This window comes from Lepidothrix coronata, unplaced genomic scaffold (assembly GCF_001604755.1).
Source record: "Lepidothrix coronata isolate B3197 unplaced genomic scaffold, Lepidothrix_coronata-1.0 Scaffold183, whole genome shotgun sequence".
Classification (NCBI taxonomy): Eukaryota; Metazoa; Chordata; class Aves; order Passeriformes; family Pipridae; genus Lepidothrix; species Lepidothrix coronata.
The window spans coordinates 376,644-404,547 of record NW_016690363.1 but is presented as its reverse complement, the minus strand read 5'-3'; the positions used below and the strand labels follow the sequence as shown (position 1 = coordinate 404,547).

The 27,904-nt window shown below is 38.9% G+C and overlaps 1 protein-coding gene across 3 annotated transcripts; it reads left to right on the top strand.

Annotated features, from left to right (window-relative positions):
• On the top strand, positions 1-26,924 carry POU1F1 (POU class 1 homeobox 1). Of its 3 annotated transcripts, XM_017830715.1 has the most exons (8): positions 263-460; positions 1,658-1,862; positions 17,276-17,341; positions 18,217-18,330; positions 19,335-19,580; positions 21,258-21,422; positions 22,806-22,866; positions 24,944-26,924. In XM_017830715.1, the coding sequence occupies exons 2-8, from the start codon at positions 1,730-1,732 to the stop codon at positions 25,155-25,157; spliced, it is 999 nt and encodes a 332-aa protein (XP_017686204.1). In that variant the 5' UTR covers positions 263-460; positions 1,658-1,729; the 3' UTR covers positions 25,158-26,924. The 3 variants fall into 3 exon arrangements, with proteins under 3 accessions (XP_017686205.1, XP_017686204.1, XP_017686202.1); XM_017830716.1 differs by lacking the exons at positions 263-460; positions 1,658-1,862 and adding an exon at positions 1-67; XM_017830713.1 differs by lacking the exons at positions 263-460; positions 1,658-1,862 and adding an exon at positions 14,292-14,433.
• Positions 26,925-27,904: the final 980 nt, after the last annotated feature.

Sequence of the window (27,904 nt, the reverse complement as noted above, 5' to 3'; positions counted from 1 at the left end):
CTGAGACATCCTGTGGCAACCTCGAGGAAGGGGAGACATCTCGAACGCCTCGAGTGAGGACCTGCAGGTCAGATGCTTGAAGGGGACCTGCTGTAGCAGGGTGGTTTTACTGCAGGTCACAAAGTCTGTGCTCTCTGGTCCTGCTCCATGCCATTGCACACGCCTCTCGTTTGCCCCTGACAGGCACAAAATTAATTTTCAACTGGATCTGTGCATAGGGGTTCAAGGGCCAGTCCCTCCTGCAAGGAGACCTACTTTCCATCCTTTCTACATGGGGACAGGGAGCACACAGGGTTCCCTCTGCCTCTTTTTTGGGTTTTGGTGGGGTTTTTTTGTTTAGTTTTGTTTTGGTTTTGTTTGGTTTGTTGTTTTTTTTTTTCCTTTTCCCTCCAGTTCATGAAAGGATTTTCTACTTCTCTACCCACTTTCCCTGTTGAGGTGTCTGGGCGCTGGAGGTGGGGCAGGTGATTCCTTGGCTTTCAGCTTTGTTTCTTTCAAGGCATTAAAACAGATGTCTATTCCCTTCCCTGACAAAAAATATGTTGAGTTATAGCTCAGGCTGCCTGTTATTAAGGCTGCCCTGCCTTAATTGTGCTTTGATATCTATAGCTGTCAGGCTTTGAGCACTCAGGATGATATTATTTCAAATATTGATCCAGATTTAATTTGCATCAGTGGAAGAGGAGTAAAAAAACTTGCATGACAGTGAAGTACAAATGGATATTTATAATCTGAACCAGTTATCATATTACCCTAACGTGCACTGACTGGTATCAGGGTATGTTTTTCCTGTTCTGTGCTTAATGACCATAATGTGTCAAGGGATTTTTATTTTATAACTCCCACTATGCCTTTTTTGCTAATACTTTTGTTTCTTCAGCTTTACTCTGAACTGTTAATATTCAGGAACACTATGAAATTATTAGTTCAGAGTGTCCTTTTATGGAAATAAAAACTATCTTAATTTTGAAAGGGGCTGTAGAGCTGCTGAACAGCTTCTGTATTTCAGCTCTATGTGTAACATAAGCACGCAGTCAGCTGTCTCTCTGTCCGAAGCAGAGTTGTAAGGTATGTGTATGCATTTGTATAGAAACAAATACATGTTGCAGACTTTTGCCATTTTTGCCCACGGATTTCCTATGTTTACAACACGATTCTTGATCACAGAAAAATTCTGATCTTGCAGAAGTTACCTTCTGAGAGTTGGCAGTGAGAGCAAAGCATGCTGCCAAAACTACTATTAGATTAGTAGCCTTATTTTTAATTCGGAATTCCATGTAAGAACATGGAAACTCTTTCTGGATTATTTATGTGCTTAAATCCAAACACACTAAAATGGTGTCTTGTCTTCCCCTTCCATGACAAATGATTTTGAGTCAGCATATAACTCCTTTTTAATATCATTGTAGTATCTTTGACTACAAAGGTGATTTTTGAAACAAATATGACCCAATGTGGTAATTTACTGTTTTGTATTATTCTTAACCATTGAGCAAAGAGTGAAAATTAAACAAGCAATCTTTACCTAAGAATGATTATTTAAAGCTAAGCTATTAATAAAATCCTCTGACAGGTGGAGGCACTTAGTAATATCAATTAGTTCTCTCTTGAGATATGAAGTATTCATTTTATAAATTTATTTATTCTCTATATAAAGTTTGTTGCCCCTTGGAAAATGGCTTGCTATTGGGAATACATCACGCTATTCATTTGGAAGAATATTCCTTAGATGACATGGACATGCTTTCCGCAGCTTGAGGGAAAAAAGAACAAGTGGCTATGTTTTCCAAACATGAAGATGAGTCTGAATGTTGGATTAAGAAAAAGATTAAGAGATGGCTTTGTGGAAATCTTCTGCTCAGGTACCGTGTTTGCCGTGTGGAGATGAGGGGTTATCATAGGCATTGCTAGCAACATATGGGTTTTTTTCTATAATACCATATTTCTTAGTTATCTTTCTCTGTTCTAAAGCTTTTGTGAACTCAAAGGTGATTTGTTTCAGGCTTATAGAGAAGAGTCACTGAGAGTAGAGGCAGAATTCTGTTGTAAGGACTTAATTTATCATTCGGATTGCTTGGCTGATGATCTGTTTGAAAACCTTACAGCGAAATAAATAACAATAGCTGTGAATCACATCAGCATGGGAATGTTAAAAAAATCAAATATGGGGGTTTTTTTTCTTTTTTTTTTTCCCCCAGGCATTTTAAAAAGTCGTCATGTTCTCTGTGGGCTGGAATAGAGATGAGTGATATGATTTCATGTTCCTTTTGCTCTGTATTGGGGTGGAGGGTGCAAAGAGGGAGACGGACATGAGCAGTCAGGTAGTTCACCAGGTATTTTGAACTGCTCCAACAAGGCTGAAATTCAAAAGCTGGTGTCTACTTGGATCTAAGGAAGCCTCTGTCCTGTGGGAAAAGTAGACATGTAGTCAATCTGAGGCAATCCGAAGGAAAGCTCTGGAAAAAATCAACTTATGGTTTATAAAACTGCTGTCAAATATAAGTAATTGCAGCATGGTGGTATTACTATGATCTGCTTCCAGTAAATGCTAACTGGCAGAGAAAATGGTGGTGCTTTTCTCCGTTATTGCACTTTTGTGACAGGGGTTGTGCTGGGTTTTTTGTTATTTTCTTATTTTCCTTGAGGAAACAGTAATACATCACCCAAATTAACTGCTAATCAAGTATAAAAAGAGTAGACTGCACCTAATCTCTGAAAAAAAGTTTGCTAATGCTGGCTTTCCTTCAGATAGGACAACTCTTTTTTTTTTATAAACTGTATGTTTTTGCTCAACTTGTAATTTTTAGTTTTACTGGACAAGAAGAAAAAGGTGGTACCCTCCAATGCAAGTGAACTTGCACCACGAGTCAACTGAGTAGTTGCAGGGAGCTTGGAAAAAGGAAGTTCTAAATCGGGGTGGGGCGGGGGGGGGGAAACATGGCCTGAAAACAAGTGGAAACAACAAAGAGAAGTAATAAGGTAGCAGAAAAAGGAAAAAATTCTGTCTTTTGATGAGCAAAGGACGCAGGGAAGATGCACTCACCTGGATTACATTTTGCAGGGTGACATGTTTCATACAGATGCTTGGCTTAGAGGTTTTTATTGTGGCTTATGATGAATCATATTATAGAAAAGTTAGTAAAAGTGGCCTTTTTCTTTTCCTTTTTTTTAATTTTTATTTTTTTATTTGTTATTTGCTATATTCCGTGACTGTAAATATATTTCATAGTGTGGTGGTGGGGATATGACACAATTATCAGACCTTGAGGCTGTACCATTCAAAGGTGCTGTGCTTGCTTTCCCTTTGCTTCTGAAAATACTCATTTGTACTGATCTGAAGGAGAGAGGAAGAATGGGGAGGGGAATTCTCTTAGTGCTCTTCCCAGGTTGTGTTATGTGGATAAGGATACTCCTTTTACTCCTGTGTCTGCACAGCCTTTGTCCAGGTAGCACGATTAGGAAAGGTTAGGATTTCCTTGTGTGTAACCCTTTTGGAGCGTGTAGTCTGCACAGAATCCTCTGTATTACTGCCTTGTAATTCAGCATCACACATGGATAATTATTATTTTTGTAAAAGAAGCCTGAGAGTTTGACAGTGACTTATAAAGAAAGTTACTCTTGTTAAGTCTTAAGTTCCTGCAACAGCTGGCTTATGTCTTCTTTGCAATAACTTCCTTATTTCCCCTCATCCACTGCAGGATTGTGGTAAATGCCATAAAAGCTGTGGAGAACGATTTTCAGTTACTTCCCTTCTCCATCCTTGCTATCCAGGGGAAACTGCAATGGCAAATGATGGAATTTCACTGTGGCAAACTCCTTCCCCTTACAGGAAGGAGGGCACAGAGAAAAATCATGTTTAAAGCCCCCAGGTTTTGTGTGTTGTGCTCAGTACTATGAGAATCCCCTGACTTAATGCATCTTTTGCGAGAGTGTCCTAATGGAGACCTCCTTAAAATCCCAGCTCTTGAAATGCCATGCAGTCCCAAGGTGGCCAGGCAAAGCGAGGAAAAAAGACATTACCTGGAAGGATCTTTTAGGTTCCTTGCATGGGGGGAAAGGAGGATTTCGAAGGTCTAAATGCTGCTGAGTTAAACTTAGGATTTCATTAGGATAGAGTGATTCTCTGTAAGGAAGCAGAAGGGCTCCCCCTGTTCTGCTTCCCCTCCCTCTCACGTACACGTTTGAGTTGCTCTTTTTTGTTATAACACCTGGAAAATGGCATGGTGTTTAATTTAAATATTTACTCCTTCAGGCCAGCACGCTTGCTGGTATGGTAAGCAGCCTTTAGCCATATGTTACATGTATATGCTGTCAGACTAAAATGCAATTGCTGTGATTTAAAGGGAAATTTCAAAGCCCTGTTGTGCCTGCCTCTCAATATGGTTTCTGTGTGGTTGGGCACTTTAAAGGGAGTTAGCAGAGCAGTGAGGTTGTGAAAAGGGCTGCAGATGCAGTTCCGAAGAGAAGCATTAAAATATTTGCCCTGGGGAGAAGTGAAAATATCCAAATGTTTTCGAAGAGTAAGTAATTCTCGTAGACTGGTGCAAATTGTTAATGACAATTGCTCCGTCAATATTTTTTGAGTTATGTTTTGTTCTGGAAAGGTTCCCACTTTCTGACTTTTACCTGAGTAATGTTTTGAGGCGGGTGCATACGTGAACGAGATCATTTAAATTCTCACCTTTAAAAAAGTCAGAAAGCCCCGTCTCCCTTCTCACTTATATTTGAAATGAGAAGAATGATCCCTCAGCTGTCAACTTGCATTGAGACTGAACCAGCTCAGATCTTAGACAGTGGCTTCTGAATTTAGGACTGGACAAGTATGGTCCTTTGCCCTCAGATGCACCCTGGAAGGTACAAGTGGAATTTTTGAGTTCTTATGTCAACCTAGTGAGATATTTCAGACTTGTCCCCCATGGCACAGGGGTATATTTAAAAGCTGTATAGTTTTATAAGGGAAGCATTGATCAAAATGTCATTGATAGTTCTGGCTGCTATCCCTACGCTGGCCACTGATTTTGTATTTTTTTGGGCAAGCTACTTAACACACCATTTCCTCACCCATAAAATAGAAGTGATACCTTTGGGGACAACAATGAGGTTTTTAGATGGAAGGAGACATTGAAAGGCAAAGTGGTGCTATACCATGACGATTATTCTTTTCCTGAGAAGGTGCAATTTGTAATTTTAACACCACTTGGTAATGATTAATTGAGTTGTGTGGATTAAATTTTCAGCGAGAGTTATGAGATACTTTCCTGAAGAATAATGCATTTTAAATGTTATGCGAGATTTAAGAATTAAAATTTTATCTTGTATTTCAAAGAATTTTAAATGACCTTCGGACCGAGCCAGTCAGGGGTTTGAATATGTTAATGAAATCACTTTGCTGGCAAGATGTTTTGTTTGGTAATGAAACACAAAACTGCTGACCGTGTTGAGCTGATGATGTTTGTCTGTCTGATACAGTAATATTCATCAATGCACTGTGTGCAGGCAAAGTTCAGGTGTGAATATAGATGACTAGGATTTTCTGGGAGCTCATGTGATAGTGCCTTTTAGGTTTTGATCTTTGTACCCAGTCGATGACCTTTATTTTACACCGATAATGAAAAAAAGCGGCGTTACTTTATCACTCAGATCCATGAATACAAAAATAATTGAGTTCACATCACTAATTGTTTCAGCAAATTAGAAAGTCCCATTTAGTCCACATCTTGTCAGCTGTGCCTGCATTGAGTAGTGTTTTTGAAGTATTCTGAGAATGTTTACTGCTTAAAATGCACTGCTTAGTGAGGATGCCAAAGTCTGACCTTAATGTATTCCAGGTATTTTGGAGCCTGGTTTTGGCTTTGTTTTGTGGGATTCTTTTTTCCTACTTGACTGTTGCTGTCATTTTCATTAGACTGAACCTAGAGGAATACAGGTAAATTGTCAGGTGGAGGTATGAACGTTACAGTTAAGTTGACAAGGAAGAGCAAAATGCACCTGTGTAAATTGTGATCTGAAGTATTAAGGTTGTTTAAAAAGATGAAAATCCAGACCTCAGAAAGATTCAATTACATTTAGAAAAATCCACAGATTTCTTTTTTATCTCGTGCCTTTACTACCGTAAATCTTATTAAGTCATACTGTAATCCTATAAATTAGCACAAATCTGGATTTATTTCAAAAGATTGGGTGTCTAAAGTTGCAGTTTGTCTGGAAAGCTTTCCTCCCACAGCTTATTCTATCTGTACTATCTATCTCATACAGCGTTTGTAATTTGGCACATTGAAAAACTTTGAATATTTTTTTCAAAATAACCTCAGATAGTTTGAAAAATTAATTATTTAATTTATGAAAGCTTGTGAAAGATGCACAGATAATTAAGAGAGAAGCTTAATACAGTTATTGAAATTCTGAATGAGTTTTCTTCAGAGATGAAAATTTCCATTTAAAGACATTAATTTAATTTATTTTATGCCAAAACCTGTTGAAACTGAAGATTTTACTTTCAGTGTTGGAACAATTTTAGAGCTGAAGAGTGTTCCCCAGTTCTGTTGGCCAGATATCCAAATGTAATTTGGAACATATAATCCAGATTCTCTTTCCTGGGACACATACTGAGGGAGGAGTGGGGACAGGAGGCATGGAGCAGAGGAGAGAAGAAGATGAGCACATTGGAGGGTGACTGTTATGCCAGAGGGAGAAGAAAGGAGGGAAAAAAAGATTCCTCATTATTCAGTACATTTCCTGTGAGTTTTACCATACACTTGTCCCAAGTCTGCAATAAAGTTGAGCGATGGGCAAAAGTATTAATCAGTCTCACAGAATTTTACTTTGGTTGTTGTTTGTTATGTGGCTCTCACACTTCTCAGGAGAGGCTTGGGCACGTGAAGCACACATTCACCTCTGTCTGTGAATCTTGGGAAGCTGCTGACAGCTTATAATAAGGGCCTAGCCTTCCAAAATTTCTTTGATATCCCTTCTAACTAAGTTAATTGTAAAGGCTTGGAGACGAGGTCACATACATGATGTGAAGATGCTCATGAGGATTTTCTTACTTATAGCAGAAACTTTGCTGTGACCCACCAAGAGCTGGACCTAAACCGGATCACAAAATCCATTTCCCCAGGAAAATACAGAATGTGTATCTTGTTCAAAGATGGCACAGGCTGTAATGCCAAAGGCATCTTGCTGTGATAAATGTCCATGGAAGAATGTTTTGAGCCTTTAAATGTACTCTGATCCTTTCAGGACTTTTGACCTTTAGAGGGAAATTTCTGAAATCCTTTCAAAAGGTAGTGGGGCTGGTATTCAATGACCTCTGTGGAAATCAAAAAGAAATTTTGATTTTGAAGACCTGTGAAGTGAAAGACACTTTCAAGAAAGGTAATTGCTTGGTTGTGTAAGCCTAGTTTCTAAGACAAAGTTCTGTTCAGTACATTTTTGCACTTTGGATAGGGAAAAATTTGTACTGCTGGTTAGGTTCTGGCTTTTCTGACAGATCTTGTCAACTTTAATAATAAATTGACTAATTCATAGGAGATCTGCAGGGGTAGATGATATTGTCTGTGGCTATGGGTAATGTGGATGAATTTCACTATTAACTTAATAGATATTCAAATGGTGGATCTGGGTGGTGCCAAGACATTTTTTAGGACAACTTTATGATCCCAGTGATCTGAGTTAACAGATCTACCCTGGGAAGCTGTCTCTCTTAGGTCTGATTAATTTGCTGTACTTTTTTGCCCTGGTGTTCTCATACTCATTTTTTAATTCCTTCCATCTTTCCATTGTTTCAAGTTATGTGTAAAGGATCATTTCAGTAGCGTTTCAGACCTGGAGATGGTCAATTCCCTTTATTTTTATTTTTTTATTTATTTACTTAGTTTTTAAATAAACATGACTTTTTTATTAACTGCATTTGGGGGAAAAAACTGTTTTGCTAATGGAAGTATAAACTGAGAAGCAGGGGATGTATATTTTTGTTCCATTTTGGTTAATGTGAAGGGACTTTTAAAGTGCAGGTGAACGTAACTCATTTCTATGCTATAGTAACTTTTAAATGCTAGTTTCTCAAATATTCCATGTTATTATCCAGTAGGCAAAAAACCTCCCAAAATATATAACCATTATTGTTTTGCCTTGCTGAGAGCTTTTCTCTTTATAAGAAAGTGCTATGAAATCAGTGTCTTAGTGGGTGATGCCATTTTCAGTGTTTGATCCTCACAGAACTACTCTGACTTTTTTGTTTGCTTTAGCTAAGTTTTAGCAAACAAATATTATATGATATGGGTGAATAATCTGATGTTATTTTACAGTTGGACTCTCTTTTGAATTTGAAAATGTCAAGAAATATGAATTCTGACTGCAGAAGTTTATTTCATAATTGACAACTCAGTTTAGGTTCAGGCAAATAATGAATTCAAGTACTTTGAAGTTGTCAGGCAATGTTGAATTTGCAAGATTCGCAGTATAATTTACACTGTATTCTGTGTACATGAATATTTACCAAAGCTTTGTGAAAACAATGTTTATCTTGTAACATGAAAGGGAAAACTAGGAAAGAATTAATAGTCTGGCCACTGTAGCAATAGCCCATGTTGGTATGATAAAATCCTCCTGGGGTTACAGAAAGTCTTTCTGAAATGACATAAGAAAAATGGAAAGAAGTCACTTGGCGAGGAATAAAAGCACTCCCTGAAAAGTTAGGCTGTTAAAAATAGCATTGTGTGGATTTGAGTTCATAACCAGCTATATGAAAATCTTTCTTTGTACGGAAAAGTTCTGATTTTCCAGAGTTAAAAATGTGGGGGAAAAGAGACTCTTGCTACTAAAAGTGTGGTTACATGGTCCTGAATTAACTGAAAATGAGGCAAACATAACACATGTGAGTTTTAAACCTGGCCTTTAATGATTGTGAAATAATTATTGGTAGTAATATTTTGTAAATGCTTTAAAGATGTTAAGCGCAACTTGGGGTTTTTTTCAACCTACTTGGCTAAACTCATGCCTGGTATAGCTCCGCTGGCTGGCCTCTGTCATAACTGTTTCCAACCTGATCCTATGCTGCTTTTCATTGGAATTACACTGGAATGAGCTTGGACCACTGCCATGAAATGTAGGGGTCTCTCTCTCTCTATTAATACACTTGCAGTGCGTATTATTTCGAGAAGCACCCATCCGACTGGGAGCATGAAAAGCAAAGCAGCAGAACTTATAGATAAGAAGATCTACAAATTTAAAGAACAAATATATAAGTTTAGACATATTTTATGAGGCGAGGCTCAGGTTGTTCTTTGAGAGCCGTGGGAACACCACCTTTCCCTGCAGATAACAGATCATGTCTGTGCTGGGTGTCCAGGGGGCTCTTTTCCACAGAGATGATCTAACGTTTGGGACAGGTGGTTTGGAGAAACAAGTAATCTTAACGCTCTTTTTGGTCTTTATCGAGTAATCTTACGTTCTTTTTGATCTTTATCAAGTAGTCCCACTTGGTCTAAATCAGGCTTAAAGTCTATTGTTTGCTCTAATGCAATTACACATGTTTTTCACTCAGACTCCAGTGAGCCAGACTTTGGCAGCAAGACCAGATAAGCTTTCTATAGGTTTTTAAAAGCAAATTGCATTTTGCTGGTCCCTGGGAAAGTGTCTTCCTTGGAAATGTTTAATCCACCCTCTTTCCCTGTCAGTTGTGAATGAAACTATCCGTGGCATACACTGACAGTTAGTTAATCAATTTATGTCTTACCTAAGAAAGAAGATTTGTTGTTTTCCTTTGCACAGTGACATGTACTTAGATATGTCATTTTCATTTACAGTGTGGGAAGTAAACCATAAATCTGTGATATCCCTCTGTATTTTAGGTATTTCGATAACATGAGCATTGTCATTTCAGTTAAAGATCTTTCTGGATAGGAGAACCAAAGGGAAGAATTGTGTAAATGTGCAGATCTTGGGAGGAATTGCGAACTACCGAAAATAATGTTGCAAAAATTACAATTATATCTCCAATTATATCACTAGTGCTTATTTCCATCCAGGTCGCTGGTTTTGTGTGATAACACTGGTATGTGTAATACTTGCCCTCTGAGACATACTGAAATCTCTCTCAGACTTGCCTTTTTGTGATGCTCAACACTTCCAACTCCTTTTGATACCACCTATTGCTGGGGCTGCTCACTCTGTGAAGACAAGTCCCTAAAAAATAAAGGGCACTTGTGATACTGAGGAGCAGTCCATACATCTGTATTTAAGGTGCTACCCTGGCCATTCCTGTGGCCTTCCCAGACCAGCTTTCCAAAGCAGTCTTTGTAGCAACAACAAAGTATTTCTGCTTGAGAGCTGAGGCCCGAGTGTGATGGTGGGGAGAGGAGGAACTGTGCACTTGCTGTTCCAATAAGGATCTTTTAGAGTCTCTTTGCAGGTGAAATGGCCCCTAACTGTGTTTTGCAGATGCTCTTTTTGCACAGCCTCGTGCAGGAAGAGCTTGGATGCAGAACTCTTAGGTCAGACTCCTCAGTTTTGTGTGATTGCTGAGCAGTGAAGAGTGTCCCAGCAGCAACATGAGTTAAAAAACACCCTACACAGAAGAAATGATAAAACTGAAAGTCCTGGTAGAGTTGGGACTCTGAGAATCAGGAATGAAGCTAAATCATATGCAACCCATTGTTTTATTGTGTATCTGCAAGACTGCCAGTGGAAAAATAGAAACAAATCTAAATGTAGTTTTCTTTTCTATTTATTTTACAGCTTATACCCAGCACAGTGCAGACTAACCACGAAATTATGGATTTAAAAACTGGGAATTTTGGTATTCTGAATAAAAATGAAACGTGACAGACAAATATTTACATGCAAAAGTGTACGAGGTGACAGGATGGAAATTGCAGTAGTATTGGAAATAGAAAAAGCTGTGCAGTGAAGGCAGAAGTGAAACTCACTTCCAAAGAACCACAAGTTCTCCAAGGTGCATTACTGGAAGAGAGATATATACACAGATGAGTATCTGTGTATATATATGTATACAGATATATATATGTGGGTATATATTACACATGTGTATATATGTATATATACACACACATACTTCCCTATAGCATGTAAAATGTATGTGAGGGATAGTTTCAGTGGGACATATTTCAGCTGTAGGAGTATCATAGTGATTATTCTGGTAGAGACTTCCATCTCTGCAAGGTCTTTATTTAAACAAGCCTTGTAATTTTCAGTTTATCCAGAAAAGAGTTTGAAGACCTGGGAAAAGGAATGAATGAATGAATGAATGATGGTGCCAAGACTTGCATTGTGCCAGATTTTCTTTGCAATTATGTAGTGCTTGGCAAAGGTGAGGTTTGAAATCCATGTTGTTGATCAGCATGGGATCATCTCTTGGGAACAGGGATGCTGTGCTCCCATGGAGCAAAATGATGGTGTTTCCCCTGGCTCTCACAGCCAGTCCTGAGAGCCTACAATGAAATGCTCTTTCTAAGCTGAGAAAACCATGTCAAGGGAACTTTTTACCATGAAAACAGACAGCTTAATGCTGTCTAAACAAAAACTCAAAGGGTTTTTTTAAGGCTTTCTTCGGTATTTCTTCAGGGATTCAATCAGAAGAGATTCAGTGGGAAAAGAATCAGTCTACTAACATGGAATAAAGATTGGAATTAAGGGAAAACATTAATGTAAGCTCAGAGTTCTCCCACAGTGGACTGTAAAAAAAGGGCTCAGTCATTAAAATCTTCATTTTCCCCATTCCTGCTTATGGAGGTAACAGCCACTCAAAAGGCCAGTTTAACTGAGGGTTCAGCAGGAAGCATTGCTGTAACACTTACTGACATCATACCACCATCCAAATGGAGAATGGGGTCTATGTATCAGGGCAGAAAACTCCCACTGAAGCTTTGAGGGCACCTGTAAGTGTAAACAAGGAATGACCTCCTTCAGCCAGCGGCCACAGGTCCGAAATTCCTGCAAGAAGCCTTCACTCAACTGTTCTGCTGTGAGGCAGAGCCTTAAAACTGACCATGAGATTACAGTGTAGGGAGCCATCAGGTCACTCAGGGTAAGGCAATCTGAGGCCCAGCCAAAGAGCTGAGTGTGGCTGGTGTGACAGGGCTTCACCACCAAGGTGCCCTTCTTGGCAGAACAGAGGGTTGTAACAAGGCTTTAAGAGAGGTGCTACTCTTTTTAGAAACAAGCTTTATTTCATACACCACCTGATGCATGTGAAATTTGTCAAATGCCTGGGATTTGTAACAGTCTAGCTATTCAGGATCCTCAAAAATTGTGCCAAACAACTTTATTTTAAACTGGACACGACTAAAGAAACTTGGTCATAGTCAAAATGAAAAATAGTGAAGTTTTTACCTTAATGAGAAGAAGGTGGTACAGCACAAACACACACAAAAAAAATAGAAATCCAAGTCATTCAGCACTATAAAACATAACAGTAAATACAGCCATGGCATGAAAAACTCATTTGAGGTGGTGGCTAGCATGGTGTCACCTCAGGAGGAAATGAAAAATGGAAGTGAGCTCCATCCTGTACTTGGGGACAGGCTACAACTAGTTTGCATCTAGACGTGAGTTTGCAGTGATATATTTACTACCTGTTGGGATGTGGGAAAAAAGAATTGTCAAGGACAGGGCTGTAAAGTTATTCTTAGTGTTTCTTTTTCTCCCATAGCTTCAAAACCCCAGTAGGGGTGTGGGCTGAAGTCCCTGGTAGATGTATCGTGCTCCTTACTGAGGGAGAAAAGGACCTCAGAAGTGAAAATTATTAAAATAAATTTTTAATATGAATCCACAGACATTAATATTACATTGGGCCAAGCCCAAAGTAACGCAGATGGCAGTTCATTTGATGACAGTATCTTCCATAACATTGCAATAATTATTTTGAAGTTTTTTTATATTTTGCTATACGAAAGAGCATGTATAGATAGTGGTTATGAATGTAGAGCCTCACCACTGTTAAAGCTCATGTGCAATTTGCATTATGCAGTAATTCTTATGAAATTTCTCAACAATCTCAGACACAACCTTCCCCAAAACAAATGTACATATAATAACTGGGCTTCTACAGAATGGTTCAATGCAACAGCTCTTTTCTGCAATAATACATGAAAAATGGTGCAATGACATGTATGATTGCTCCCACCTAATGTATCTGAAGTTTGTGTTGTCAGAATTCTAGTTCAGACATTTGAACCAGTTAGGAATACCAAACATATAAAAAGTATCATCATCTTTACATAAAATAAGATCAACCACCTTTGGTCACAAAACCCAAAACAAACCAAAACAAGCTAAACCAAAAAAACCCCCAAACAATGAACACCCCACTTTTATTGCATATACACAAAATATGTGACTACGGTGTCCTCCAGAAATTTTCATCATTTTTAGGTTAACCCAAAGTAATCCCAATCTTCTGCCAAAAAAAAAATCACTCAACTTCTTTGAGAAAAGATCCTGGTTTTACTTAGGATCTTCTGGAGAAGATTGTAGGTGCTGTGGTAGTATAAATTAGTGAGAGGAAATATAAATGAATTTTTTGTGATGCTGTGGGCTCTTTCAAGAGTTCATCTTAGACAAACATTTAGCACATCATGCTGTTGTAAAGCTATCTGTTCAAAAATACCCTCCTGGATACAGCTGCTCCATTTTACACATCTCTGATGTGTACTATTGTAGCTTAAGACAAACAATCACTGTGCAACTGCCCTGGGAATTAGGTTAATTCAGATTATTTTGCTATAGGTTCTTGACTATTGTAGACTTCTGATTGAGCTCTCAGACAGGTTGCCTTCCAGACAATTGCCTGGATGGGATTTTGGGGGCAGGTGTTAACTGTGGAAACTTATTTAGCATTAAGCTTCTCTGTTGCTACCGACTTTTACGATACTTTTATATATGTATTTTTTTTTTTCCTGGTCATTGTCCTTTACAAAAGACCTAATTGAAAATATCTGTCAAATCGTGTCTCTGGTTTCCCTCTTCTTCCCCCATCACCCCCCTCTCCCTGGGCCCCCCCATTAATTGGAGGCGTATTGTGTTTGTGTGGGAAGGAAGGAGGCTCTGTGGCAGCATGGCAATATTGCTGGGAAAAAAAGAACATTAAAATGGATAAAGGGATTTCCTAGTGGTATAAATACCTGCACACGACCTCCCCTGTGCTCTGGAGCCCTCCTGTATATGCATATGTGGGTAAAAAGCTGGGAATAGGGTCTGACCTGCCGTGGATTGCGCAGGATCTGTCCTGTCAGGAAACAGGGGACGAGCGGCTCTCCTGCCTGTTGGAGGGTATGAGTTGCCAAGCATTCACTTCATCTGACACCTTTGTACCCCTGAATTCTGACTCTTCTCCCTCCCTGCCTCTGATAATGCACCACAGCGCCGCAGAGTGCCTGCATGTCTCTAACCACGCCACCAATGTTGTATCTACAGGTACTTTTTCAAAATAATCTTGCTCTCAGTAACTCTCGGGGGTTTTTTGTGATGCTTTCTGGATGATCTGTGTTCATCAAGTTCTGCAGTATTTGAAGTGCTCGGTTGTCAATGTTACGTGCGATTGGGATTATGTTAAAGCAGAAGCAATTTCACAAAACTCTGCATACGAGTGAACGAGGAAAATCACAAATGTTTGTGTTTTAGCTAAATGAGCAGCTTTCCCTAAATTTGTTACGAGATTAGGCTCAAATACGCTGCCAATGCACTGATTTAAAACAGCTTCAAACATTGTCACTGTTGCTACGACTATATAGTCTTCAATGAGAAGTGTCATGTAAATTAATTGAAAGCTTATTCTATAACCACAATTTAAAATAACATAAATTACTTTAAATAGGAAATATATTTAAAACAGCTCAGGTCTAAATATCACTTGGGGAAGCTTTAAAGAAAGAAAAACCTTGCTTTTCAAGGCATACTGCATACTGAATGAAGACTAAGATTTAAGTGGGATGTTCAAAATTGGCAGTAGAAGCCTTGACAATATTTTTTAATTTGGTATGTTTGTGTATATAACTCAATTATATGCACTGAAATACTCGGCCTGTGCAATCACTGAACTATCTGAGAGAGAGACAAGGAGAAAGAGAGTTTTGTCATATCCTTAATAGTGCAGAAGTGGGATTCTGGAATGCAGGAATTGTTGATGGAAAGGTTTCAAGAACAGAAGAAGACATAGTTTGATTTATTTGAAATGGCATTAAGGTTAGAATTTTATTTGGAGTCTTAACAAGAAACTAGCTTTCTCCTGAAATGCATTGGTAATAAAACATTTTAATGAAAAGCAAAAGCAGGTAAGTAGTGAAAACTGATCACTGGTCATAGATAACAGGATCTTACACATTAAGGAGGAGGCTCAAAATATCCTGTTGGTTAGCAGGAGTGGTAGGGAATAGGAGAATTTAAATTTTGTATGAGGTCAAATTTATGTGTCTGTATCACAGAAGTATTTTCTAGATTCGTCTGGCTTGTAATAAGAGGTACATGATGACAGCCAGCCAAAAGCAAATGCTCACCTGCTTCAGGTTTAAGTTTTGATATTTTGTAATTGCCTCCCAAGGACAAAATGACCCTGCAGTCCTGGGAAATTTTGATTGCAGGATCACATCTAGCAGATGACCTTGTAAAAACCTCGTGAAAAAATGACCCTGTGAAAGCAGTAACAGTTATAATGACTAAAGGTTTACAGATTTCATACATAGATTCAGATATTGTAATAAACAATGCTATTCTTGTGACAGCATATAGGGAGAATTTGTGCTCAATAAAACAGTGAAGGAATTTTGAATAACAACTTATTTTAAATGTCAATTTTTTGAAAAATGAATGTAGCAATTCTGCATCACAAAAAGGTGAATATATTTCTTTTCAAATACTATGCCATGTAATTCAGCTGATGTTCTGCATTATCCTCAACATTTTAATTGTTATTATTTAATCTGAATGGGATCATCCTCACCATTTAATTTTAAGTCTTTATTAGCAAGTTGAAAATTATATTTTCATGCATAAAAATAATAGTCAGTGGATTATGTAATAATAGGAAAAAATCCAATAAACACTTAGATCTTACCTCAACAGAATAGTTGTGCCATTCTACATGCATTAGAATTATTAACACAGTCTTTATTTTCAGTGCATTTATATTAGTATAAGCGTGTTTGTCTTAGTAGATTTTATATCTGTATAAGTGTATCTAAACAGGACATTGTACTGTTATGATTAATGTTGTAAAAAAGAGGGATTCTAATCCCTAATTAATTATACTGTTTTGAACAACTGGAGTATGTTCTCTAAAATGTGGTTTTACATATCTGAATGTTCGTGAACGTTAATTTTTAATAATATATTTTGTAGCAGTTGTTAGAGGGGACAGTATGTGCATTTTTATTCCTACTTATACATGAGAAAGAGCCATAGCTCTTATTTCACATTCAGCAAAAAAAATAGTCTCATTCTTCAGACCCTGGCTATTGCTGAGCACAGACCTGAAATAGCCCTGTGAAAACGCAAGAGGCAAATTAATTGTGTGTTTGCTGCTGATAGAAAGTGTTTATTTAGGCCTAACTTTTTACAGGAGCCCAGAATCTACCGTCCCGTTTCTCTACCTCCTTGACAAAGCACTCTGAAACGTTTTTTTTTTTGTGGATTGGCACTTAAAAAATTCTGACTTCTGGATGCCTCAAAGCAAACATCCCAAACTACTGCCTTTGGAAACTCAGGTCTTAGGCATGCATAAAATATTGCCTTCCTTGCTGCCTTCATTCACGGTGGGGTTTGCATGACAGTGAAGGCAAGTGATTTTCTGAGAACACAGAACTGGTTTTTATGTAAGACTGAATGAGACAGTGTGTGAGAGGTGTGTGAGGAGAAGAAGTGGTCTCCTCCAAAGAGTTCAGTGCTGCCCTCGCTAAGCAGTGTATGCAAAGTGAGTTATAACCATACAATATGTTAAAAGCAATGCAACAAGACCACAGCATGGCAATTTCTGGTCTTGGCTCGGAGGGTGTCTCACTATTTTTACTGGCAGTTTACCTGCTGTGACCTGGCAAACTGCCTGGACTTCCAGAAGTGTTACCTGATGGTTATGGCCCAGAGCTAAATGCTTACTGATTGCACACCAAAACTGCACAAGGGCACTCTCTGCCTCTGAACTTAAAGGCTCTGTCTTGAATCCTCACATTTTCTTATCAGTCCCATCTGTTTTGTCTTTGGTCCAAACTCGGATTGTTCCTGTGTGTTCCCTTTGCCACGACAACGCCGGGACGCGCCTTGGCAGGACTTCATTACTCTGTGCCCTCCTGTCATTATGGAAACCAACCATCCACCTACGGGGTGATGGCAGGTAAGAGAGCAACCCTCAGCTGGGTGAGCTATTTGCATGTTGATTTTATGCAGTTTTCCTTTAGAGGGACCAATCCAAGACGATTGTTTAAAGGAGATGGGATTTGGATTAAGGCGCTAGAAAAAGGGTTAGGAAATCAGGGTCAGTGCCCAGAGTTTCCCCAAAACCTCTGCATCTGTCATGAAATCACTCCGTGTCTTATTTCTCTCTACATAACTGGGAGAGTGCTGCTCTTTTTGCTAACCTATGTCCATTTTCCCTGGTGATAATCACTTTTTGAGGGACCGGGAGTGACATATCCAATATACCTGTGTATTACCAGTGCCTGGGCTGACAAAGCCCTGACCAAAGATTTAAAATAAAATGGGGCATAAGGCAAAGATATCTGAATTCTGCAGGCAGATCAGACAGATGGTCATGGATTTTTACGCTCATGAATGTATGCTAGCATCCTGCTCATTTTTGCGTGTGCCAGGCTCAGTAAGAGAAAGTCAATGAGATAATGACATGAACCAAATTAACACAACTCCCAGGAGATAATTGTGATTTGGAAATAAACCAAAATCAAACTCAGAATTTTATTTCGCTTAAAAACTAAGGAAATATTCAAGTTAGTTAGTTTAGATGAATATATCTGCATAGGGACAGAGCGTAGATTTCCTTCATGGTGTTCAAATGTCCAAATGCTGCTACTGCATTGTGCTTTTATGTGCCTGTTGCAAACATTCCTTGCGTTGTTCAGATCCCTGGGCAAAGTTAATAGACATGTAACAAAATATACTGCTCACAAGTTCATTTTCTTTCATTCCAAAATAAACACATCTTTATTCTTTCTCCTTTCTTCTTTTTACCCTTACTTTTTTCGGTTTTTTTAGGCATCAAACCTTCAACTCCAGAGATGCTGTCGGCAAGTCTCTCCCAGACTCGCATCTTACAGACGTGCAGCATGCCCCATCCCAACGTGGTAAACAGTGTCAGCACCTTGCAAAGCAAGTCCTCCTCTTTTTAGTTGTTTGTTTGTTTGTTTGAGAAAATATTTTCCTTTTTTTTTTTTTTGTGGTTATCCTGTGTGAAGTGTATAAAGTAATTCCTATGGGGTTAGAACCTCCAACACTGGTGAGAGCATTCAGGGGGGTGAAGACAACCCTAACCCCAATAAATGGAGGAAGCAGTGGAGGTTAATGAAGTTCTGAGTTCTTCTAAAAAGTTTTGTGTAATTTAGAAAGTTGGGAAGGGTGTCCTGAGAACCTGGAATTTACTGGCTGCTCCAGATACACCGAGGAGTGTTAATATTTCCCCAGTGATTCCCCCCACCCCTCTTTAGCTCTATGTACAATACCTAGAGAAAAACCAGCCTTCACTCTTAACTGAATCTCCTTGTTAAGTCTGATATTTGTGAACAAAAGGTAATGTAAGATAGTTCTGGCTTGTCCTTGAGTAATTTCTTTTTAAGCCAGAAGGATCATTTTTAATGTGTTCTGGGTTTTGGTTTTTAGGGGTTTTTTGCTTTTAAGTCTTTACCTTTGTACTTTCCCCTAAGAAATTTTATGCTGAAGCCAAGCCAAGGTAGTACCCCCTCCGAGTATCCCATATCCTAGATGGGATACATCACATGGCATTGACACGGAAATATTTTTTGTACCAGAAAGTAGAGACTGGCAAATTTTGGGTGACTCAAAATGACGTAGATCTGTCAATCTAGATGTGCCCCTTAATTCCAGTTTAGACCTTGGATTTTATTTGTTTAGGTTTAGACTATCTGCCATCTTATTTAAGTGCTTCTGTTTACTCAGTAATAGGATGGTTGTGGCTGTTGGTTGGTTTTCATGAGTTTGGACAAAAAGACACGGCACTTCCTAAGAGATCCTCACTCTTAGATACTTTCATATGTTATGTAATGAATATTACAGGATTATGAGGTGGTGAAGGGAGGTTTTTTACTGTGTAGTGGTAGAGAATAACTGTACTGTGTTTTCTCTTTGGTGCTGCTCAGGTAGTCTGACCCCTTGCCTTTATAAATTCCCGGAGCACGCCCTGAGTGCCAGCTCCTGTGCCCTGGGCCACGGCTTCACTCCCATGCACCAGTCCCTCCTCACAGATGATCCCACTGGCACGGACTTCAAGCAGGAGTTCCGCAGGAAAAGCAAGTCCGTGGAAGACCCCGTCGACATGGACTCCCCTGAGATCAGGGAGCTGGAGAAATTTGCCAACGAATTTAAGCTGCGGAGAATTAAGCTGGGTATGTGCTTTTTTTGTCCACGAACAAAAGGCTGAAAAATTCCAGTGAAAGCCTGATTATTTCTGAGTGTTTTATAGTCTGGCCTCTTCAGTTGCCTGATCATAACATTAATCTCGCCTTGTACTGCCAAACTTTCTCCATTCCTAGAAGACTTGATTGGAATTAATGAACTTCAGCTTTTTGCAGCTTAGTATGCAGGAAGGGACTTCAAACTTGCCTGCCCTTAAATTACTTGTCTTAAGCGCAGAGAAAATTATTGCTGTTCAATAAATTACATTCAGTAGCAGATGAAATATTCTGCACGGCTCCAAATTATCTGCAACTTAGGGCAGCACATGCTCTAACCTCTTATACCCATCCTCTTCCCCACAAAGAGTTTCATCTGAGGTTGTAGTGTCATTCCAGTGACAGCCATGGGAAATCTTCCACACAAGTAGGAAGCTTCTCTTCCTGATTTACTTTCTTGTGCCAAGACACAGGTACAGGAGCAACTGATGTATTTGTTGCTGTCTGATTCATGCAAGATGGATCACATTTGAGAGTCTCCAGTGAGCTGCTTGTCTTTCACTGGCCAATCTTAGCTCAGGACAAAGGCAGACTGAGCCTTGTCTTTCTCACCTGTAGGAAATAGGGGTACATTGCAATGTAAAAGCCTCACCCTTGCTTGAATTGTACTGAAAGAAAAAAAATAACACCCAGCAGTGCAGATGCAGCCCATTAGGAATACTGAGTACTCTGAAGAGTTGTGATTTTGTCATTATCACTTATTACATTAGAATCATAGGAAATCCTTCTAGTTTCATAAATCTAAAAAAAATTAGAAGGTGTTTAGTGGTATCTGTGCACTATCTCAACAGCTAGAAAGCAGGCATGTTTCCTTTTCAGTCTAAACTGAAATAAAAGAAATGAGGGTTTAAAAATATTTGGAACCTGTTTGATTTTCCTGTATGTCATGTATTCGTTGTCAGGCACGGCAATGGAAAGTGCTTGCTAGGCCCCACATTGTTAGTCACTGCATCTTCATCCTGAATTTTTGAAGGAACAAAACTTCCTTTGCTGGAAGCAAATGACATGGAACCTGGGCTTAGTGCTCTGATGGGAGAAATGCAATGTGCACAGGAAAACTAATCTGAGGTTGAGCTTTACGAGGGAAGACAAAGTTAATATGGGTTGTGTGCCTGAGACTGAGAGAGTTGGAGTAAGTGCAACCAAAATAGAGGTAAAAAGTTGCCTCATGAGACATTCAGTGTCTAAAGAGATCCTTCCTGTTCTGGTGCAGAGGTAGAAAAGGAGGATAATGATCCAGCCTCCTGAACATGGCAGATATATGCTCAGAGCACTGAACAGGTTTGCTGCTGAGACAAAGTCTCTGACCACTTCGACTTAGTTGAACAACAGGAGAGCCACTAGGGATTAGTTTGTTACCATTGCATCATCTGTAGAAAAAATGGATGTCAGGATCCTTCTCAAATCCCTAATCTTGAAGTGTAAAGCTCCACTGAAACCAACAGGAGACTGAACACATTTCTGAGGAGAGCTCAGTCAGCCACAGAGACCTCTGCAGAGAGCCCATCCTGAAGGCACTGCAGGCACACACTGTCCACAGGAGTCAGAAGTGAAGGTCTAAGCACTCAAGAAAGCTTCAAAGTTACTTTTTTTTCTCTTTGTTTTTGGCAGGTTACACACAAACCAACGTTGGAGAAGCACTGGCTGCTGTGCACGGCTCTGAATTCAGCCAAACAACCATTTGCCGGTTTGAAAACTTGCAGCTGAGTTTCAAGAACGCCTGCAAACTGAAATCCATACTGTCCAAGTGGCTGGAGGAAGCAGAACAAGTAGGAGGTAGAGAACTGAAATCATCTAAATATTGATCAGCATTTGAACCAGAATGCCATATATATGCCCAAGAACTACTATGTGTAGCCCATAGATTAAAGCTGTTTTTTTTTTTTTACCAGATTTAGATGCTAAGGTGTGCTTGTCTTAAATTTTAGTTATCTTTTTTTGGGTGAGCAAGAAGGGGCAAACTGAAATGTGTGGAGGGTACAGAATAGCAGAAACATCACTTGCACTGCTGGGAGAAACTTCTTTCAATCCCATCCCAGCAAGCTAGCTCCAGTCCTGTAGCATATTATTAGGACCTGCAGGACACCCCCTTTAGCAGCAGGGATTTTTCACTAGCAAAGGAGTCTTCCTTCCAACCTCTGGCATGTGAGATATGGCCATGGGGAAAAGGATTTGAGTTCAGCTGTGGCAGTGAGCTTTAAACCCTGAAGATGAATAACATGGTATAGAGTTTTTTGTTGTAAATTAAAATGCTCTTCCTTTTTCCCAGTTAATTTGCAGTTGCAGGAAGAGCCATAGGGCTCGCTGGCCAAAGAGTACTTTAGGACAGGCTGGCTGACTTAAAGGAAGTGGTTGCCTTTGGGAACAGCCTTTTGAGCTGGATGAATTGCAATGCTGGGAAGCCGCAAGCCTGGAGGTGGCAGTGAAAGCACAACCACCAGGAAGCACTCGCTGGGCATGGGAACAAAGGGAAGATGATCTTAATGCTGCTTTTTTGGATTTGGCATCGTATTCAACAGTAGGAAATGTTGGTATTCTGCCACACACTTCAGTTTCCTTCGAACCAAGTGTAGAAAGCTTCCTTCCCCTGTAATTGTGCTGGAAACCAGGGGCTGTGCTGTTGTGGTCGCCACATGGCAAGAATTGCTTGTGAGGGGCTGTGGTGGGTGGCAGATCATGTTTGCAGACGGTGGCAGATCATGTTTGCACACAGTGGCCTCTGAGAAGAGAGGAGAGACTTGTCCATCAGAAGGTGAGGTGGACAAGGCAGATGAATAAATGGGGTTGGGGGCCAAAGCTGTGTTTCTGAAAAGGAGGATGAGACAGTAGGGAAATGGACTTCATCTCCCCAGCCTGTACCCCGAAGGGCAGGAGGAGCAAGGTATGTCAGAGGAAGGGACAGAAGCACAGCTCCTCTGCATCTTTACTGCTGCCACACCACTTTTGCTTACAACCATTTATAGCTGGAGGTAAAAGAATGACCAACCATCCTACACAACGAAAAGATCCTATGTGTGATGCTCCTCTCTGTTATGCTTTCTTCTCTCTTCAAAGACTGACTATTTTTCCGGAGATGATTCTGCTTATTTTCCATTCCCTGTAGAATGGAAAAACTACCAGATTTTGTTTTCTTTTTTCTTTTTTTTTTTTTTAATACAGCTTTATATAATGAAAAAGTTGGAGTGAATGAGCGGAAGAGGAAGCGCAGAACCACCATAAGGTAATAAATATTTAGGGCTTTACAGGTTAGAAACCACTTTGGCTAAGATGCTTTTTCTTCTGTTCAAAATTGAAGTGCTGTTTTCCATTCATGAATATCCGCATCTAGTGCTTCTAAAAGTTTCAGTATTTGGAAACACGCCCGTGGAAAATAACAGCATAACCCATCAGACCCCAAGTTATTCCAAAGATATTATTTTTCCCAATCAAAGGCTTTTTTTTCAACAACACGCTTAAGTAGGAAGAGCTATTTTATTCCAGTTCTGTCAAAATTTCATTATATCTATAATTGCATTATTAAATAACTATAAATTAAATATTTATAAATAATTATAAATTATATTTATTATCATTATATATATCTTATATGTTATATGATATATTATATAATACATAATAACATATAATATGTAATATTATATAATTATATAATTGTAGATATAATATATTATATGTATCATATTATATATATTATATTTATTATAATTATAAATTATAATTAAATAATTATAAATAATTTAAAATAAATTTAAAATTAAATTATTTTGGTTTAAATAAACATATTAATTTTGAAACAATAAAAAAACTACATATGAATTTGCCAGAAACTTGAGGTCTGGTGTTTTTTAAAAGCTATTGATAAAATCAGTCCTCATATTAAGCATTTTAAAAATTATTTAAAAATTATTAAATTGTTAATTTTTAAATTATTTTTAAATTATTCCTGCTTTTACATGTAAGCTTGCTGCAGTGGGAGTATCAAATATGGCAGGTTGCCAAGGACACAGATAATTGAGAAGTTCAGGACCGAATCCCATACAGTAAGAAAATATTAATTACTCCTTTAAAGGCATATAGGACCTCAATTTAAAGACATGAAACTAATCAGGGAGATGGGCTTTATACGAATTCTTAGTGGATGTTTGAAGGCTAACTAATGCTAAAACAAAAGCCTCAATAACTAAATTAGAATAGTCATACACAGAGCAAAAACTACTTAATTTGAATTTGTGGAAATTATTTTATTATATACTTTACCCAAAGCTTTAGAAGGTGTTAGTAAAAAATAATGATGTTTCTATAATTCTGTGTGTGCAGAAGACCATGCTATGAATTAGGTAGTTTTTGTAACACTAGTAAATATTGCAAAATTGACCTGTAAATGAGAGACCAACAGCATAACATAGATGAAGCAATGAAATAAGTTAGAACTCCAGCAGACACCGCGTGTATTTCTGTGGCAGAATTACCTTCACCTCACTTTCAGAACAATGCATGAAGTGCCCTCTTGTGTCCAAAGAAATTACAGCTACTGCTGAAGCTGTTCTGGGTGCGTTCCGGTGGCACAAAGGCATGTCACAGATGCTCCGTGTTTTCTGAGACTATGTAACAAAAATTGGAAGCAAATGCTATCTGAAAATAAGAAAAAATAATAGTATTAAATTATTTTGTCTAGCGAACCACTCAACTTTCGTGGCTGCTAATTCTGAGGAATAGGTTAAGGCAGAGTTTTGCAAAGTGTGGTGATTGCTAAAACACCTTGCTTGAACCTCTGCGATTTCTAGAAACACTCTAGTGCTCTCTCTATAACACGATGAGATGCAGAATTTGATACAGCACACACCTTTTCTCAAATCTTCCCATTTATAAATCCAAATGATTTGATACAACCAGGTAATGCCACTGAAGAGCATTTGCTGAACCCCTACGGCCCTGCTGTGACTGGAGCAGACTGTTCCGATTCCTGTGCCTCCATTTATGTCTAGTTAATAGTTGTATCTCCTAAACAGCATCAAGAAGCACAAATAATTCATAGTTAACACTGAAATTGCACTGAACTTCATGGTAGTTTCGCCTTTTAATTACTATGTGCTGAAATTCTGCATCATGTCACGCTGTTCAAGTCAGCAAAGAACTACAGTGTATTTTAAGTGCTGCGGGTTTCCTTTATGTAAAAAAGAGGAAACAAACCAAGTCACTGCCTTCAGTGCTGTCCCTTGACCCTTCCCCTGAACCAGCAGTGAAAGCCTGAACGCACAGAAAAGTTTCTAAAGGCGAAATTTTATCCCTTTCTCCAGCATCGCTGCCAAAGAAGCCCTAGAGAGGCACTTTGGAGAACAAAGCAAACCTTCTTCTCAAGAAATTATGAGGATGGCCGAGGGGCTCAACCTGGAGAAAGAAGTAGTAAGAGTTTGGTTTTGCAACAGGAGACAAAGGGAAAAAAGAGTGAAGACAAGTTTACACCAGAACACCTTCAGTTCTATTATCAAGGAGCACCATGAATGCCGGTAAAGCTTTTCCATGTACAGATGTGGATTTCTGTTTTGCTTTTTGTAAATATTGTAAATGCTATGTTGTTAAAAAAAAAAAAAAAGGAAAGAAAAAAAGAGAAAAATCAGTAAACTACTTGTTTCTCTCACAAGCTAGGCAGCTTCAGGTGTAGTGTGCTGTGGAGGGCCTAATTTTAAATCCTACAATGTATATTTAAAGCCATAATTGCTGTCATTACTTATGGTAGGGCAAGTTTAGTAGTACAGAGGTGTCAACTCTGTTCCTACTGTGTGCTCTGTCTCAGCATAACATTTGACTGCCTTAAAAGGGCAGCAAGCAGAAGTGTCTTTTTTAATATTTGTTATTGAAGATAATTCTTGCTAATTTGTTATGTGCCTTGAAGTTTGGTTTGGATAGGCTTAGCTATAAAAATGGGAATACAATTTACCTTTTACCTTAAGACCTTGTGACCTGAGGGGGGGAAAATAATTATCAAGGGACTTATTACATTGGGCTTTCTCTGCATTGTACTTTTTTTCTGATTAAAACCATGTGGGGACATACTTACACCAGAGGTAGTGTTTTAAGCTAAAAAGAACACTGAAATAAGTATCCAAACAAAGCATTTATTGCACTGCCCATTCCCGCACTCTTAAAGCCCACTAATTGAAAATAATCCCATATTTGTCATCCTCCAGCCTAGAGAGATAATCTAGGGAAAGAAATACCAGTGCCAGAGCTCCACCTATCAGACAGGCACAGAAAAAACTCAATTAATGACTCTAGTACTCACCAGGGATAGATTATCCAGCCATCTCATCAGCCCTGCTCATTGTTATTGGAATTAGCCCGTTACCATATATGTACTTTCGACTGTTTTCCCAGGACTGAAATTAAGTGAGTGCATGCGAGTAATACTGGCCACATACATTTTATTTTTCCATAAAACAGACCTGATGATTTAGAAAATGTCTAGATAATAGGCCCACAGAAAGCAAAAGGAGTTTAATGTTCGAGACCTCTTAGAAGCAGCATGTACAAGTTAAGTGCTCCCTCTCTAGTGTACATTAAATTACCTCTGATACTTATTACTGTGACCACAGGCATATTCAGCTATGGAAATCAGGCTCCTGGATTTTTTTAAAAAAATATCTTTTTATGGATGAATGCACCACTTAATTTAGAAGAGAATTTCAATTTAATAATTCAGAGGGGAGAAATTGCACTGTGTGCTGTCTTCAGGCTGTTCTCATCACTGGCATAACTCACCCCCTACAGCAGAGAAAGGCCAAGGAGACTTGATCCACCACGTGGATCAACAGAACATGGACTTCCCAAGAGGCTGAAGGATAAATACAGTTGAGAAGATTAGCCCTCAGCAGAGGTGGTGGCATGTATTTGTGTACTTTTTGTGTTATGTGATCTAATGTTATATATGTTGAAAACACTACCTGATGTATCTAAACTTTATTTATGTTCTAAATTATTTTCTTAACTACACAAGGCTTCTTAGAAATGCTATAAGCCTGTATTTCCCAAGCTCCCCCATCCAATAAAATATTCTTATACAGTTGGCACTCTAGGTAATGGTTTGTAGTTCTGTTTTGGTGACACTTTACCCTTTTTAGCTGTATATCGTGCTGAGGTGCTTATGCATTTTAGCCTGCTGTAACAGTCCAAAAGCAGCCTTACCACAACACAGTGGTCTCTTGTCCTACTAAAAGTCTCACAAGTGAAGGCTGACTGCAGAAACAGAGGAAAAGAAAATGAAAGGTGACACATAAGGCCATTTTCTCGCAAAAGAATGACAAAAGGCCAAGTGGGGGAAGCAGCCACCAGTTAAACACATCTAGCTGTTGCCAGGGAAATACAAAGAAGTTAGAGTAGAATTGTTTAAAGAAGAAAGGTTGGATGAAATAAATTTCAAGGGCTGCAGCTGCAGCCATTACTTACAGAAAGTGGCAATGAATTATTTTTTTTAAATGTAGGAACAACTTAATTGCCATCAATCACTCTTGATTGGGTGAAAAAACCCACCCTAGATGAGATTCCCGAGAGGTATCTTTACAAACCTGCAGAGTTTAGCTGGCCACTCAATAAGATGGGCTGTACTATTTTTCTTTGAGATATTTGTGTGTGGTTGTTTGTTTTTTGGGTTATTTTTTGCTCTTCCCATGGCAACTTCAGGCAGGGTGTGAAAACCACAACAGAGGGCAGGAAAAGGTGTTATCACACATATAAATCTGTGTTCACTTGTTTCCATGTCCCCTCATTGGAAGGACACAACAGACATAGCAAAGGTCCCCCTATACAGGCCAAGATGCTGATCAAAGGTAAGATGAGTTGAAGCTGCTGACTCTCTGCTAGATTTAATGTGTGCACTGGATGTTACAGATGTCTCCTGACTTATGAGCAGTACTGAAAGGCTGGATGGAGGCAGGCTGTTCACCACCTTGCCTAATGTCAGGACTAGGAGTAAACACGTGAAGCTGGAAAAAAAGCCTAAGAAAAGAAAAAAAGTGGTGGTTCTTAACATGGTTAGGGGAAAAAAAACCACTGTGGAACTTCTCTACTAAAACATGTGGGTGCCAGAAGTTTACTGACACGGACAAGTCCTCAGGTGGAAAGACACTCAAAGCTGTTGTGTGTAGAACTTTTGTAAGGCTCTGGAAGTGCTCTATGTTGAAAATAGTTGGGAGACTGGAAGAGTATTTGGGGAGAAAGTGTCATTTACGCTCATCATGTTCTTGCTGTTTTCCTGGGCATGG

Bases quoted from the DNA above. Each gene is read 5' to 3' on its own strand.
- POU1F1 (XM_017830713.1), top strand. From the start codon at position 14,292: ATGAGTTGCCAAGCATTCACTTCATCTGACACCTTTGTACCCCTGAAT. The intron at 17,342-18,216 runs GTAAGAGAGCAA...CGGTTTTTTTAG, and splicing joins CACCTACGGGGTGATGGCAG to GCATCAAACCTTCAACTCCA. The intron at 19,581-21,257 runs GTATGTGCTTTT...TGTTTTTGGCAG, and splicing joins GCTGCGGAGAATTAAGCTGG to GTTACACACAAACCAACGTT.